General features: G+C 39.2%; 2 protein-coding genes across 3 annotated transcripts in view; one reads left to right on the top strand and one right to left on the bottom strand.

The window, feature by feature from the left end:
- zgc:113337 (OX-2 membrane glycoprotein) overlaps positions 1-2838 on the bottom strand; it is a 12718-nt gene extending 9880 nt beyond the window's left edge. Inside the window, exons 1-4 of the mRNA XM_005747190.1 lie at positions 2671-2838; positions 2032-2103; positions 1613-1936; positions 106-435 (exon numbers count right to left, since the gene is read on the bottom strand). Coding sequence (XP_005747247.1) covers positions 106-435; positions 1613-1936; positions 2032-2095 — 718 coding nt within the window. The 5' untranslated portion in view covers positions 2096-2103; positions 2671-2838. The remainder of the gene's footprint in view (positions 1-105; positions 436-1612; positions 1937-2031; positions 2104-2670) is intronic.
- Positions 2839-3761: 923 nt separating this feature from the next.
- Positions 3762-10914, top strand: si:ch73-390b10.2 (Golgi pH regulator). Of its 2 annotated transcripts, none has more exons than XM_005747189.1 (14): positions 3762-4017; positions 5310-5369; positions 5487-5590; positions 5674-5780; positions 5865-5966; positions 6163-6283; positions 7458-7538; positions 7632-7741; positions 7929-8017; positions 9053-9145; positions 9293-9388; positions 9831-9920; positions 10012-10077; positions 10466-10914. In XM_005747189.1, exons 1-14 carry the CDS (start codon positions 3976-3978, stop codon positions 10670-10672), a joined length of 1368 nt encoding a protein of 455 aa, XP_005747246.1. In that variant the 5' UTR covers positions 3762-3975; the 3' UTR covers positions 10673-10914. The 2 variants fall into 2 exon arrangements, with proteins under 2 accessions (XP_005747246.1, XP_013769823.1); XM_013914369.1 differs by lacking the exon at positions 3762-4017 and adding an exon at positions 4047-4090.
- Positions 10915-12011: the final 1097 nt, after the last annotated feature.

Genomic DNA, 12011 nt, shown 5'->3' with positions numbered 1-12011 from the left:
CTCAGGGTTTGTACAAATACTGAGTTCTTGTGTGGATTATCCTTTTACAATACTGAACCACAACAGCATCACCAGTAATAGCCCACTGTGAAAACAGGTGTTTACCGTAGGTGGAGAGACAAACTGTGGAGGTCTTCAGCCCATCAGAACGTGTTTCATAGATGCAAGTGTAACAGCCTTCGTCCTGGATGGCAACAGGCTGGATGGTAAGCTGACTGTCAGACAGGGAGGAAGTGAGCCAGACTCTCCCCTGGTAGGGTGGCTCGATCATGGGGTCGCTCCGTTTTGCAAAGGAGGCTACATCCGTGGATTCTCCTTGAGCAGAAATGTGCCTCCACATTATCTGTTGAACTTTTTCTGGCAAACCATAGGAGCATAAAAGGGAAACCTTTTTGCCGCTAACTGCTGTTTTGTTACCATCAACGGTGACTTGAGCTGGAGATTTAAAAAGAGAAAAAAACACTAGTCAGTGAAAGAATGATGGATGAGAAGATAAGATAAAGAAAAGAAAAAGGCAGATAAAGGGTGCAAACAGGACAATGTTAATATTCAGAAATATGAGACGCCCAAACAGAAACCAGTCACTGGAATCCACACCAGCTGTTTTTGGTTAGAGCCCTCCTCCCACTGCTCCACGGCTCTTTATTAACATGACTGGCTGAGTTTCAACATACTCATCAACTCTTGTTCAGAGGTGAGCAGTGGTTAGGGATATCAGTATTCACATATTTTCAGTGTTAACGGTCGGGTGCAAAGGGCAGGCATCCAAAATCAGTTAAGAAATGGTGCACCACTGAGGACAGAAATGATGGAAACTCCATTCAGCTGACTGGCTTTTATGATTCTCGTGTGGCGTCTCAATTTCAATCTTTGTTATTTCTCAAATATACCAGCAGCTATTGTAGCACATCTCACATTTTCTCATTCAAAAACAGACGACACTGATGATACTAATGGTGTATCAACCAGTTGACAGGCCATTTTACTTCCGCTTCAGAACAATTGAGCTCTTCAGTTTGACCCTGTGAATGACATCTGCCTCCTTCCTTGTGTCAAGGGGATCATTACTCAAACTGGCTTCCAGAGCAGGTCTTCCCAACTAGTTCGCAGCCATTCTTACTATGCCATAGAAGATTTTCACTGTGGTTTAAATACAAGAGACCTGCATGTTTAGTGTGCTTTTGTTTGAAAAAAAATTACATTTTGAACTTTCACCCATGCAAAGCCTGTAGGTCAGCTTGCATTACAATTCATTCATTTTTCGTTCAATTATGGCTGTGCAGACTGATACTCACTTTACATTCAGTGCAATAACAGCATCATATAAACTTTTATTTTTAGCCATTTTATGGAGCAGAAGACATTACGTTGATTACAGGAATTTGAGAAGAATGCACTGAAGTCCACCAGAGGTCTCTGAACTGAGCCAGAAACACTGCTGTAAAGGATCAGTACCTTAATCCATACAGGCAAGCTACTCATTCTGTCCTGTAACAGATTGGTACAGCTTCAGAAATGTGTACAAGCACACAGGATTTACCTAAACTATAACATACTGCTGTTGCACCAAGATCATTAATGTTAATCTGTTATCATTAATGGGCTTACTCACAAGTCACTGTGAGACACGTTGATCCCTGCTTTGAACCAGTAGGGTGCAGGTCAAATATGCAAGTGTAGCAGCCTTCATCACGGAAGCCCACCCTGCGAATGATGATAGACGAGGTGTCCTTCGCAGACGACGGGGCGAGTTCCACATGCTGCTGTCCGCTCACACTCTCCCTGTTGCCAGGCTGGTAGGTCAGCAGGGTCTTGTTCTGGACATCTAGCCAACGCACCTGTCTCAGGGATTCACCTCGCTCCTTTGAAAGACTGCAGGTCAGAGTGAAAGGCTTCTCCACCGGTGCTTCGAGATGCTGGGTTGCTGTTACTCTAGCTGGATCAACCACCAGAGAAAATCATAAGCTGATGTACAGAACATCCTCACTTTAGCTTTTTCCTTATGCTATAAGCGTGGTTTGGCACACTCACCTTGTAGGCGTCCTGCCATAAGCAAGAGTGAACACAGCTGCAGACAGGAGGCCTGGATCATCATCTTCTTCACTGCTCATTCAACAGAGAGAAAACGAGAGTTACTGAGATTTAACAAATGATTATAGTCTGCTCCTGTGTGAATATACCCTCTCTTATAATTTAAAAAAAAAAAAGATGATCCAGTGATGCAGAATGAAGGCTGAAAAGGCAAACTCACTTTATCTTACTCAGAAAGCCAGTTAAACTCCTGTATTCAACAATGTACATTTTTTTACAGAGATTTTACTCCATAAAGCATTTAGCATTTAGTGCAGTTCAAAATATTTCTATACATCTATAAATTAAGTGCGCAAAGACTTTCAGATGATACCCTGAGTAAGTCGCAAAGTTATCACAGTAGAGATGATTAAACCGATTCAGGGTTGGATTTAAGCCTAACGGCTCAAACTCCAAATTAAATACAACTGTAGATAATTGCACGTCAAAGAAATTAGTGATTATAAGTGTTGTACTACTTTGCTGAAATCAGATCACCTGTTGTTAATCAAGTGAATGAAACAAAATTCCTTTAAAAGATTAATAAATCAAAAGCCCTATCATATACAAATTATAGACCCATGAGACTAAATCACTCACCTTTGTATGCCAAAAAGCCAAGCAGTTTAAAATCTTCTACCTCTGCAACATCTCGCTCATCCTTATGATTTGTCAGTCTCGGGAAACTTCACTCTAGAAAAGGATAGAGACCGTTTTTACTCATCCAACTCTTTTCCACTGTGCGCACATCAAACTCCGCCGTGAACACCAGCCGGCCAACAACGGTGAGGCGCCCACAACAGGCTGAACCACATAGCTCATGTTTTGCGCTCACAACGCCCTCTGGAGGGACTTTGTGTGCATTTCTGGTTTCACAAAGCCTGCAATCAACCATGGACTGCAGGACGCAGCTGACAAGTGTTTCATTTTGATGTCAAGTACACATTATAATAAATTAGAAGTTTGAGTAAAACATATTCATTTAAGGCTTTCATTGGAACTTTGGGTAAAACCTCATAGGGTGACGTCAGAAAACATAACTATTTTTCAAACTACTCCAAGGCTGAGACGAGTGAATGTAATACAAATACTAAATACATAAATCTTATTCATTAAACTGCTTCCTTTAGGGGCCTCCAGTGTCCTCCATCTCACCCTATCCCGAAGATCCTCCTGTGTCGCATCCCTCTGCATGTCCTCCTTCACAACTTCTATTGACTTCGCTGAGATCTTCTTCTTCGTCTCCTGCCTGTCAACTCCATCTACAGTTAGCATACTTTTCCCAGTATTTCCACTATCCCTCCACTGCACACGTCCAACCCAAAACCATCCCAGTTTTGCCTCTCTAAATTTGTCCCCAGGTATTAAAAAGTGAATGAATGATTAAATAAATGATATTTATAAATAATTCGCAATTTATTTAAAAACAATGAAAACAATTTAACGCTATGGTTGAATACATTTTTTTATTAACTTTATTGAAGTAAAGAAAAGTAAGAAGTGCGTTTTTGTTGCGCTTATTTTTTTACGTCTACGTTTTTACATATGGAAAAAACAACAATTGTCAAATAAATTACATTTCTGATAAATGTAAATAATATAGCCACGTTCACGGTTTGCTACAAAATGAAAACCATACTTTCTGGCGAAATTTATTTTTTGTTTTTGACGTCATAACTGTGAGACGGAAGTGTATTTGCAGGAGTCATCTCGGTGACGTCCCTTCGCGGGCAGTTGCTTTAAGATGACAGTTTAATAACAGTTGCTCCAAATATGCGCTTCTTAACGACATAACGAATAATTTGCATTCAGATCGGAGAGTTTCTATCATGTCAGCGTGAACGGAAGCTGTGCTCGACCCAGTTACACATGCTCAGTTAGTTTTCGACGCACTAAACTGTCATCATGTCGTTTCTAGTGGACTCAGTCATTATGTTCACCTCACAGGTAATGTTGAGCTGGAAGAGTCGACTGGTAGTAACTCGTGTTTAACTTCGTACACCCGGACATGCAGTGACAGGTCTAAGCTTTGACTCTCAAGTGTATCCTCCCAATATCACACCGAAAACGCATTTTGAAGACTGTTAGCTTGGTGCTAGTTTACAGATGTTACAGACCTTGCTAAATATCGAGTTGTGGTTGTAAATAACTTCATTTAACAGAAGAATAACAACAACTTACAAGTTGTTGTCTTACCTAAGCAAAAGCGCCTTTACTAAAATGTAAGCTTTGAGAGTACAATTTGAGAATGTTTACATCCCTTGAGTACTTTAATGTGTATTTGCTCTACATGGTGATTTTAACAAAAGAACATTCAGGCTTTTTCCTAGTGAATTGCGAGGATAGAAATACAGTAGGTTTGCTGTGCAGGAGAACTTGTGGATTATGTAGTTTCACACTCTACAAGTAGGTTTAGCTGAGTTTCGTCAGCTTCACACTTGTGAATGTTGGATTTGCTTGTTGCAGAATGAATGCTTGTTTTGTAAGGTGGGTGGAAATCCATGACCGATGTTGTGCCAAAAACTGATTTCCAATGTTTCCATGTGTTTTTTTAAGTGTAATGTCTTTACTTATATTTGTAAATTGACTTTAGTGAACAGGATTTGTAAAGGGTTTATATAGAAACTTTAAAAATTACCAGTTTTTCAAGTATCTTCATAACTCTGTGTTATTGTACCTACATTATAACCAAGCCGGTCCCTTTTGGACACTTGAAATATGTTTCCAGAACTATTGTTATATATGTTGTAATTTCTGCTGTCCTCTTGGTCAGATTACTCTTTTTTTTTTTTAAGTGTTTTTTTTTCCTTACTTGATAAATAAAGGATTTATAAAAGTCTTCCAAAACCTGATTTTGGCTTGTGACAGGAATGTTGAGGCTCAGGATGACTTGGCATATAAAAACAGTTTTTGGCAGACGATCACTTTTTGGCACAACACCTGATTGCAAATAGGTGATAAGCATTTTTGGTGTAGGGCTGCAAATTGGGAAAGATAACTTGAACTGCCATTGATCCCAGTGATCCCACAGCTTACTGGACATTTTCATAGCCAGTAAGCTGTGATAATGTGAGAATTAGCTAGTGAACGGGCACCTATACCAGAAACCTGAAGCTGAAGACATGCTTTCGTATTTAACTTAAGCGCATATTTATTCGAACAAATCCATCAAACTATCTCTAGCTCTGATAAGCTGAAATTTGATGGTATGCACATACCTCCCACTTTATTTCACACAGGTTCTGTTCTTTGGTTTCGGCTGGTTGTTCTTTATGCGGCAGCTGTTCAAAGACTATGAGGTACAGTGTCTTTACTTACAAATTATCACCAGGATGGATAATAATAAATCTAATAAGAAAAATGTAAGTGTTTAGGTTGCGTTGTAATTAATTAAATGTGTTTTTGTTTGTGTGCAGGTGCGGCACTATGTTGTCCAGGTGGTTTTCTCTGTCACCTTTGCTTTTTCATGCACGATGTTTGAGCTCATTATCTTTGAGATTCTGGGTGCCTTAAGCAGCAGGTTGGTGTATTTTCTGTGAGATTTTAGTGTGTTTTGTTGCTTACAGTCAATGAAAGACGTGAGCCTTTATGTGTTTGCAACAGTTCCAGGTATTTCCACTGGAAGCTGAATCTCTACGTGATTCTGCTGGTTCTAATCTTTGTGGTGCCTTTCTACATTGGTTATTTTGTTGTCAGCAACATCCGCCTATGTAAGTTCGCCACTTTTGCCCACTAAAAAAAATCTGATTTTATCACTTAAAGTTTTCTAAACTGTTTGACATCTCTCGGAGCAGTGCAGAGACAGCGGTTTCTTTTTGCCTGTATGGTGTGGTTTACCTTCATGTATTTCTTCTGGAAGTTGGGAGATCCATTCCCCATCTTGAGCCCGAAACATGGTGAGTGCACATAGCTCACTTTATTTTCCACCAGTCACTTTTATGTTCTCACACTGCATAGAGTATTTCAAACATTATAATTTTTTTTTAAATACAGAGGTCCCATCTCTAATATTGTACTTTGGAAAGAGTGTTGAAGGGCAAGCGAAGAGTTGTGATGCTTCAGTCTGATGCTTTGTGGGGGGGGTTGTGTTAGGGATTTTATCCATTGAGCAGCTAATCAGTCGTGTTGGTGTGATCGGAGTCACTCTCATGGCTCTGCTGTCTGGGTTTGGTGCCGTCAACTGTCCCTACACCTACATGTCCTACTTCCTCAGGTAAGCTCCACTGTGAGTGTATTCTGACATCACTTTCAGCTATGCTATGTGAAACAGGAAGTATATTTTTAGCAGGGCTTAAAATGAGGTAAATACAACTTCTGTTAAACAACAGCATATGATACATTACACAGTGTCATGATTTATTTAACAAAGATGGATGAATCCAGAAGCAGCGTTTGAAAAACTAAGCCCACCCTTACTGCTTCCATAGGAATTAAGAGGGAAAGTAACAGCCAGGTGCTGATAATCAAATGCATTTGATTAAGTGATCATTAGCAGATCAGTTTGCCGGTCTGGAGCATTCAGGTGTGTATTAAAACAGTGCCAAGGAGGAAAGATATCTGCAGTGATCTTACAGAAACGACTGTCACTGCCTGTCAATCTGGGAAGGGTTATATAACAGCAAGAAACATTACTCATAAACGGAAGACATTTAAGACAGCTGCAAATCGTTCCAGAAGTAAACATCCCAACAAAGTCACCTCAAGGTCAGACTGTGCGATGCTCAGAGAAACTAAAAACACCAAGAGCTATATCTCAGATTCTACTGAAGAATTGTGGTTGGTTTGGAGGGTTTTCAGAAAGCCACTTTGCTCTAAAAGGAACGTGGCAGCATGAGTTTGGTTTGTATGTGAAGAAACCACAAGACATCTTTGGAGTGGAGATGTTTGGTCATATTGAACAGTGTCATGTGTAGCAGAAACTAAACAGAGCATATTAGCACAAACGCCTCATACTCGTACTCAGCATAGGAGACCCACTCCCCGTCTATCAGTCTCACAAACGTGTGGGATTGATAAACTGGGAAACGGTTAACTGAGGTTACTGCTGTTAAAATGGTTTCACAAGCTGTTGCATCATGGTGTATACTTAGTTTTTCACACTGCTTCTATGTTTTTGTCTTCGTTTTGTGAAATAGTGACACAGTGTAACATGTCACATCATGGTTTGTTCTTAAATAATTTTAGAGCCTGCTAGCCAGATGGCTTTATTATTATAATATCCTGATAATTGAAATAGGCTGTACATTCTTTTTACCATGACTGTAATCATGCATTATATTAATCTGAGTCTCACTGATTATCATACTGACTTTTATCTTTTTTTCATGGCAGAACTCAAACAAAGGATGACACTGCCTTTATGCTTTGTGCTTTTGTTGCGTTCATAGAAATGTAACAGACAGTGACATCCTTGCTCTGGAGAGACGGCTGCTTCAGACTATGGACATGATTGTCAGCAAAAAGAAACGGTAAGAAAAGACTTTTTGTTTTTTCTTAAACTACAAAAACATATTTGTGTCGCATTTCATAGATTTTTTTTTTTTTTTTAACTATTTTTAAAGAATTGCTATGACCCGGAGGCAGATGTACCAGCGTGGGGAAGACCAGAACAAACAGACAGGATTCTGGGGCATGATCAAGAGTGTCACCTCGACACAAACGGGCAGTGAAAGTATCCTTTATGCTTATAATGAATAAAACTTGACACACGGGGTTGCCACAGCAGTTTTACGCGGTGCAACATGACGGGATTTGTGTCTTATTTGAAGCCTAATTTCTGTGATTTTTCAGCTGCTACTGAATATCTCCATTTTAAGTAGGCTTAAATATTTGTAGTCATCCTTGACTTCTTTCTCCAGACCTCTCTCTGGTCCAGCAGGAGGTTGACGCTCTTGAGGAGTTGAGTCGGCAGCTTTTTCTTGAGACTGTAGACCTCCAAGCCACTAAGGTAACAAGTGTGCATGTGTGATCACACGCACACTTTGCTGTGGACTTTGGAGACCTTCTCTAATTTATTTTATATATTTTTAAAATTCCTCATCTATAACAAGTTGAACATCCCATCTTAGTTGTGATTTCTGTTCTTTTGATTAGAACCCAACCGATTTATCAGTGGGCCACTAGTATGATCTGATACTAGCTATTTGCTGGTGTATCTTTATTGGCACTTGCAACAGCTAATTGACTGACTATACAAGAGAGGAGAAACACCCTTCAATCTTGCTACAACTGTTGATGCTGCATAGTTTGCCCACCAGAGGGCACTCTCCAACCACTCTGGTGGTAACATGCATATTGGGAACTGATCTGGGCAGAGTTGGGCAAAACTTGAGCAAGTAAATTAATAACTACCCATAACAAATGGAGTCAGTGAGTCTGCCAATGTATTGGAATATCTTATTTTTTACATCAGCAAATATCTGTCTGAAATATTAGCTGGACTCTTGCTGAAACCAGGTCCAGTATTCAGGTCCCTTTTCACTCTTGCTTATTCTTCAGTAAGTGTCAAGTAAAGAATTCAGGTCATGTTATGACTTAATAGCTGTTCAGCTTTCATCATCATTACTCTGTTAAGCTTAGTTATTGATCTGTAACATATCAGGGTCCTTATAACATATGCACTAGCATGAGTCCCTAGCATGATGTGAACCATTTACATTGCCTGTCCACCATATAGAGGATTACACCACTACTCCTTGTAAAATGCTGATTCTAAAATGTTAATAACGTGGCAAGTGTGGTTGTTATTTTTGTGATTTAAGCAGGTAAGGTTTAGTCTGAAGCACAAAGCGACGTGCATGCCTGTGTTTTCCATAGAAACCATTGTTTAATTGAATGTTTTGATTAAATCCAAGAGGACTCTGACACCATAACAGCACATTCTGCCTTTATAGACACATTTATTTATACACACTACGCCCTTTTCTTGTATGTAGGGTAAATGATTTGCAAATTTTTTAACACCACCTTTCTTTATCTGCAGGAGCGAATTGAGTACTCAAAGACATTCCAGGGAAAATACTTTAACTTCCTTGGCTACTTCTTTTCCATCTACTGTGTGTGGAAAATCTTCATGGTGAGAATATTCACATAATGTACTCTGACTTTGTTTTTGTTTTTTTCCATTCATAATGATATACATTGTTTTGGTTACATAGTAAGTGTCACTGTGTATCTTTATTGCACTAGATGTAATAAAATGTTATTCTTCTTGTAATCATAGGCCACTATAAACATAGTGTTTGATAGAGTGGGAAAGACGGATCCAGTGACGAGGGGCATTGAAATTACGGTGAACTACCTGGGCATTCAGTTTGATGTGAGACACACACCCATGCACTCACAAACACAAAGCTGTGTTTCGATTAGTTCATAAGACTCGACCCAAACATAAACAATACTTGTCTTACCTTAATGTTTAAAAATGAAATTTTTTTTACTGAAATTTCATGTTATGGGGCCTTTTTATGTTCTCCAGACACGTCTCCATAATTTAGCTGGTTAAATATGTCCCCATAACATGAGTAATACACAAGACCTGCAGCAATATCATATGTCATGTAGACTTGTTTTCTGCAAGAACTCTGATCATGCTCATTATTTTTTTGAGTTCTCACAGTTCACAATTAGAGATCCTTGGAGTCACTTTTGAATTTAAATGAATAAATGGCTACAAAATAAAATCTTTTATTTGTTTTTGCCTGCACTATTTCTCACGCCACTGTTTTTCTTATTGATTTTTTGTCTTTCTCACTTTTCAGGTCAAGTTTTGGTCCCAACACATTTCTTTTATCTTGGTGGGAATAATCATCGTCACGTCGATACGTGGCTTACTCATCACCCTCACCAAGGTAAAGCTGTCACTTCATAAGGTCTTTTTAGGCAGTTCATCTTGATCCTCATGATCAGTTTAATGGAACATTTTCTGCTGCTTATTTTTAGTTTTTCTACGCAATATCAAGCAGCAAGTCTTCCAATGTCATTGTGCTTGTCCTCGCTCAGATCATGGTGAGTGTGTCTGCCTTACGCCTATGTTTTTAAGAAAACCTGCAGCCTACAAATGACCGTGAATCTTTGTTGTCATCGTAGCAATGAAACTGAGGCGCAATTCTCTCTGTGCAAAAAAGAAAAAAATCCACACAGTTCCTCAATAAAATGTAAAAATTAAATAAAAAATATATAGAAAAAGTATGTCTATAAACATCAAACACAATTGTTTCCATGTTGCACTAGCCTCCACTTGCCGGTGTTGATTTAAATACCAGCAATAACCTGTGGTTGTAAACATGAGACTGAGTTGTAAGATTGTAAACATTGCATAACAAGTTATACTGAATCAAATTGTCTGTAACTGTAATTTGGCAATCAGACGTTTCTGTGCATCTCAATCCAATAGGGGATGTATTTCGTGTCATCTGTGCTGCTGATGCGTATGAGCATGCCATTGGAGTATCGCTCCATTGTGACAGAGGTTCTGGGAGAGCTGCAGTTCAACTTCTATCACCGCTGGTTTGATGTCATCTTCCTGGTCAGCGCTTTGTCCAGCATCCTCTTCCTTTATCTGGCCCACAAGCAGGCACCAGAAAAACACATGGCACTCTGATCTCCTGAAGTACATCACCTCTCTTTGGACTCGTGATGCATGGGCTAACTTTTAAATTTGGAATTTAGAGATATCCAAAATTACATTATTTTATATGTATATGTTGGACATATTTACCTGGACTGCCTTTTCCTGAATCAGGAATGGTGGATTTTGAGGAATAAGTTTTGGGGACCTTTTGGGGCGCAGAGAACAACTTTGAACTTGGACTCTCTTGAAATTAAAGTATTTACAGAACATTATTATTAGGTTTTTTTGATTTTTTATTTGAAAATACAAACACTGTTTCATTTCTTTACTACATTCTTTTCTTTCTTCATTGTCATGATTGGAGCTGACCTGGGGCCTGTTCACCATATGTCAGTCAACGTTTCAGCTGGATGAAATTGTAAATGGTTTGGTTTAAGGCCACATTTTTCACCATCTTGGATTATTTGCCACAGCAGCATACTAAGACCACACCTACTCCTTTTACTTTATTGTAAATTACCATCCATCGATTATGCATATACCATATTCAGGGTCGCTGCAGGCTATGCCAGCTGTCTTAGGTGAGAGGCAGAGTACATGCTGGACAGGCGGCCAGTCTATCACAGGGCTAACGCATAGTGGCAAACAGCCATTTAGAACTATCAGTTAGCTGTCAGTACCTGGAGAAACCCACGCAACCAGGGAAATCATGCACACTCCACTCAGAAAGGCCTCGGCGACCTGGTGGATTTGACCTCGTTGTAAGGGAAAAGTGCTTACCGTTGCACCACCATGCTTTCTGTTAATTATAAATGACATAAAGATTAAATTTCAAACTGCAGATCACTGCACAACCCTGGCTGCATGGTACACTGATGATACCAGGAGCATTTAAAGTGGGGAGAATGATGCGTGATTGTCACGATCCTCGAGTGTACTGTGAGTCGTTGCTGTTAGGGAGATACCACTTTAGTTGGGAGGGAATAATAAATATAATGTATTACTACCACATATTTGCAAACCAAGGTGTGATTTCTTCTCCTTGCTTTTAAATAATTATGAAGAAAATATTTTTGAATATGCAATAACAAGAATATCCAGTGAGTTAACTTTACCTTTTAAAAATAAAAAACACTGATAGAACGTGCCAGTTTTTCAAAGAAGGAGAAGGCCACCTGCTATACTCTTGAAAATCAGCTGATAAATATTTTGGTGGACAGGCTGACTTTTCCAGCTGGGTTCAAGTCAGACCCAGCTGATCTTCTCTCGGTTGAATATATATATTTTATTAATTTCCCCCTTTTCACATTTGCTTTGAAAGTAGGTTAGCATTTACCCATTTGAATTTATTGTATTTTCCTTTTTTTGT

The sequence above is a fragment of the Pundamilia nyererei genome, unplaced genomic scaffold (genome assembly GCF_000239375.1).
Source record: "Pundamilia nyererei isolate P.nyererei 1_Seehausen unplaced genomic scaffold, PunNye1.0 scaffold00190, whole genome shotgun sequence".
Classification (NCBI taxonomy): domain Eukaryota; kingdom Metazoa; phylum Chordata; class Actinopteri; order Cichliformes; family Cichlidae; genus Pundamilia; species Pundamilia nyererei.
This window is presented reverse-complemented; position numbering and strand designations above follow the sequence as displayed.

Excerpts from the sequence above, each read along its gene's own strand:
- si:ch73-390b10.2 (XM_005747189.1), top strand. The coding sequence starts at position 3,976 with ATGTCGTTTCTAGTGGACTCAGTCATTATGTTCACCTCACAG. Across the intron at positions 5,591-5,673 it reads CTGGGTGCCTTAAGCAGCAG|TTCCAGGTATTTCCACTGGA; the intron begins GTTGGTGTATTT and ends TGTTTGCAACAG. Across the intron at positions 9,921-10,011 it reads TACTCATCACCCTCACCAAG|TTTTTCTACGCAATATCAAG; the intron begins GTAAAGCTGTCA and ends GCTTATTTTTAG.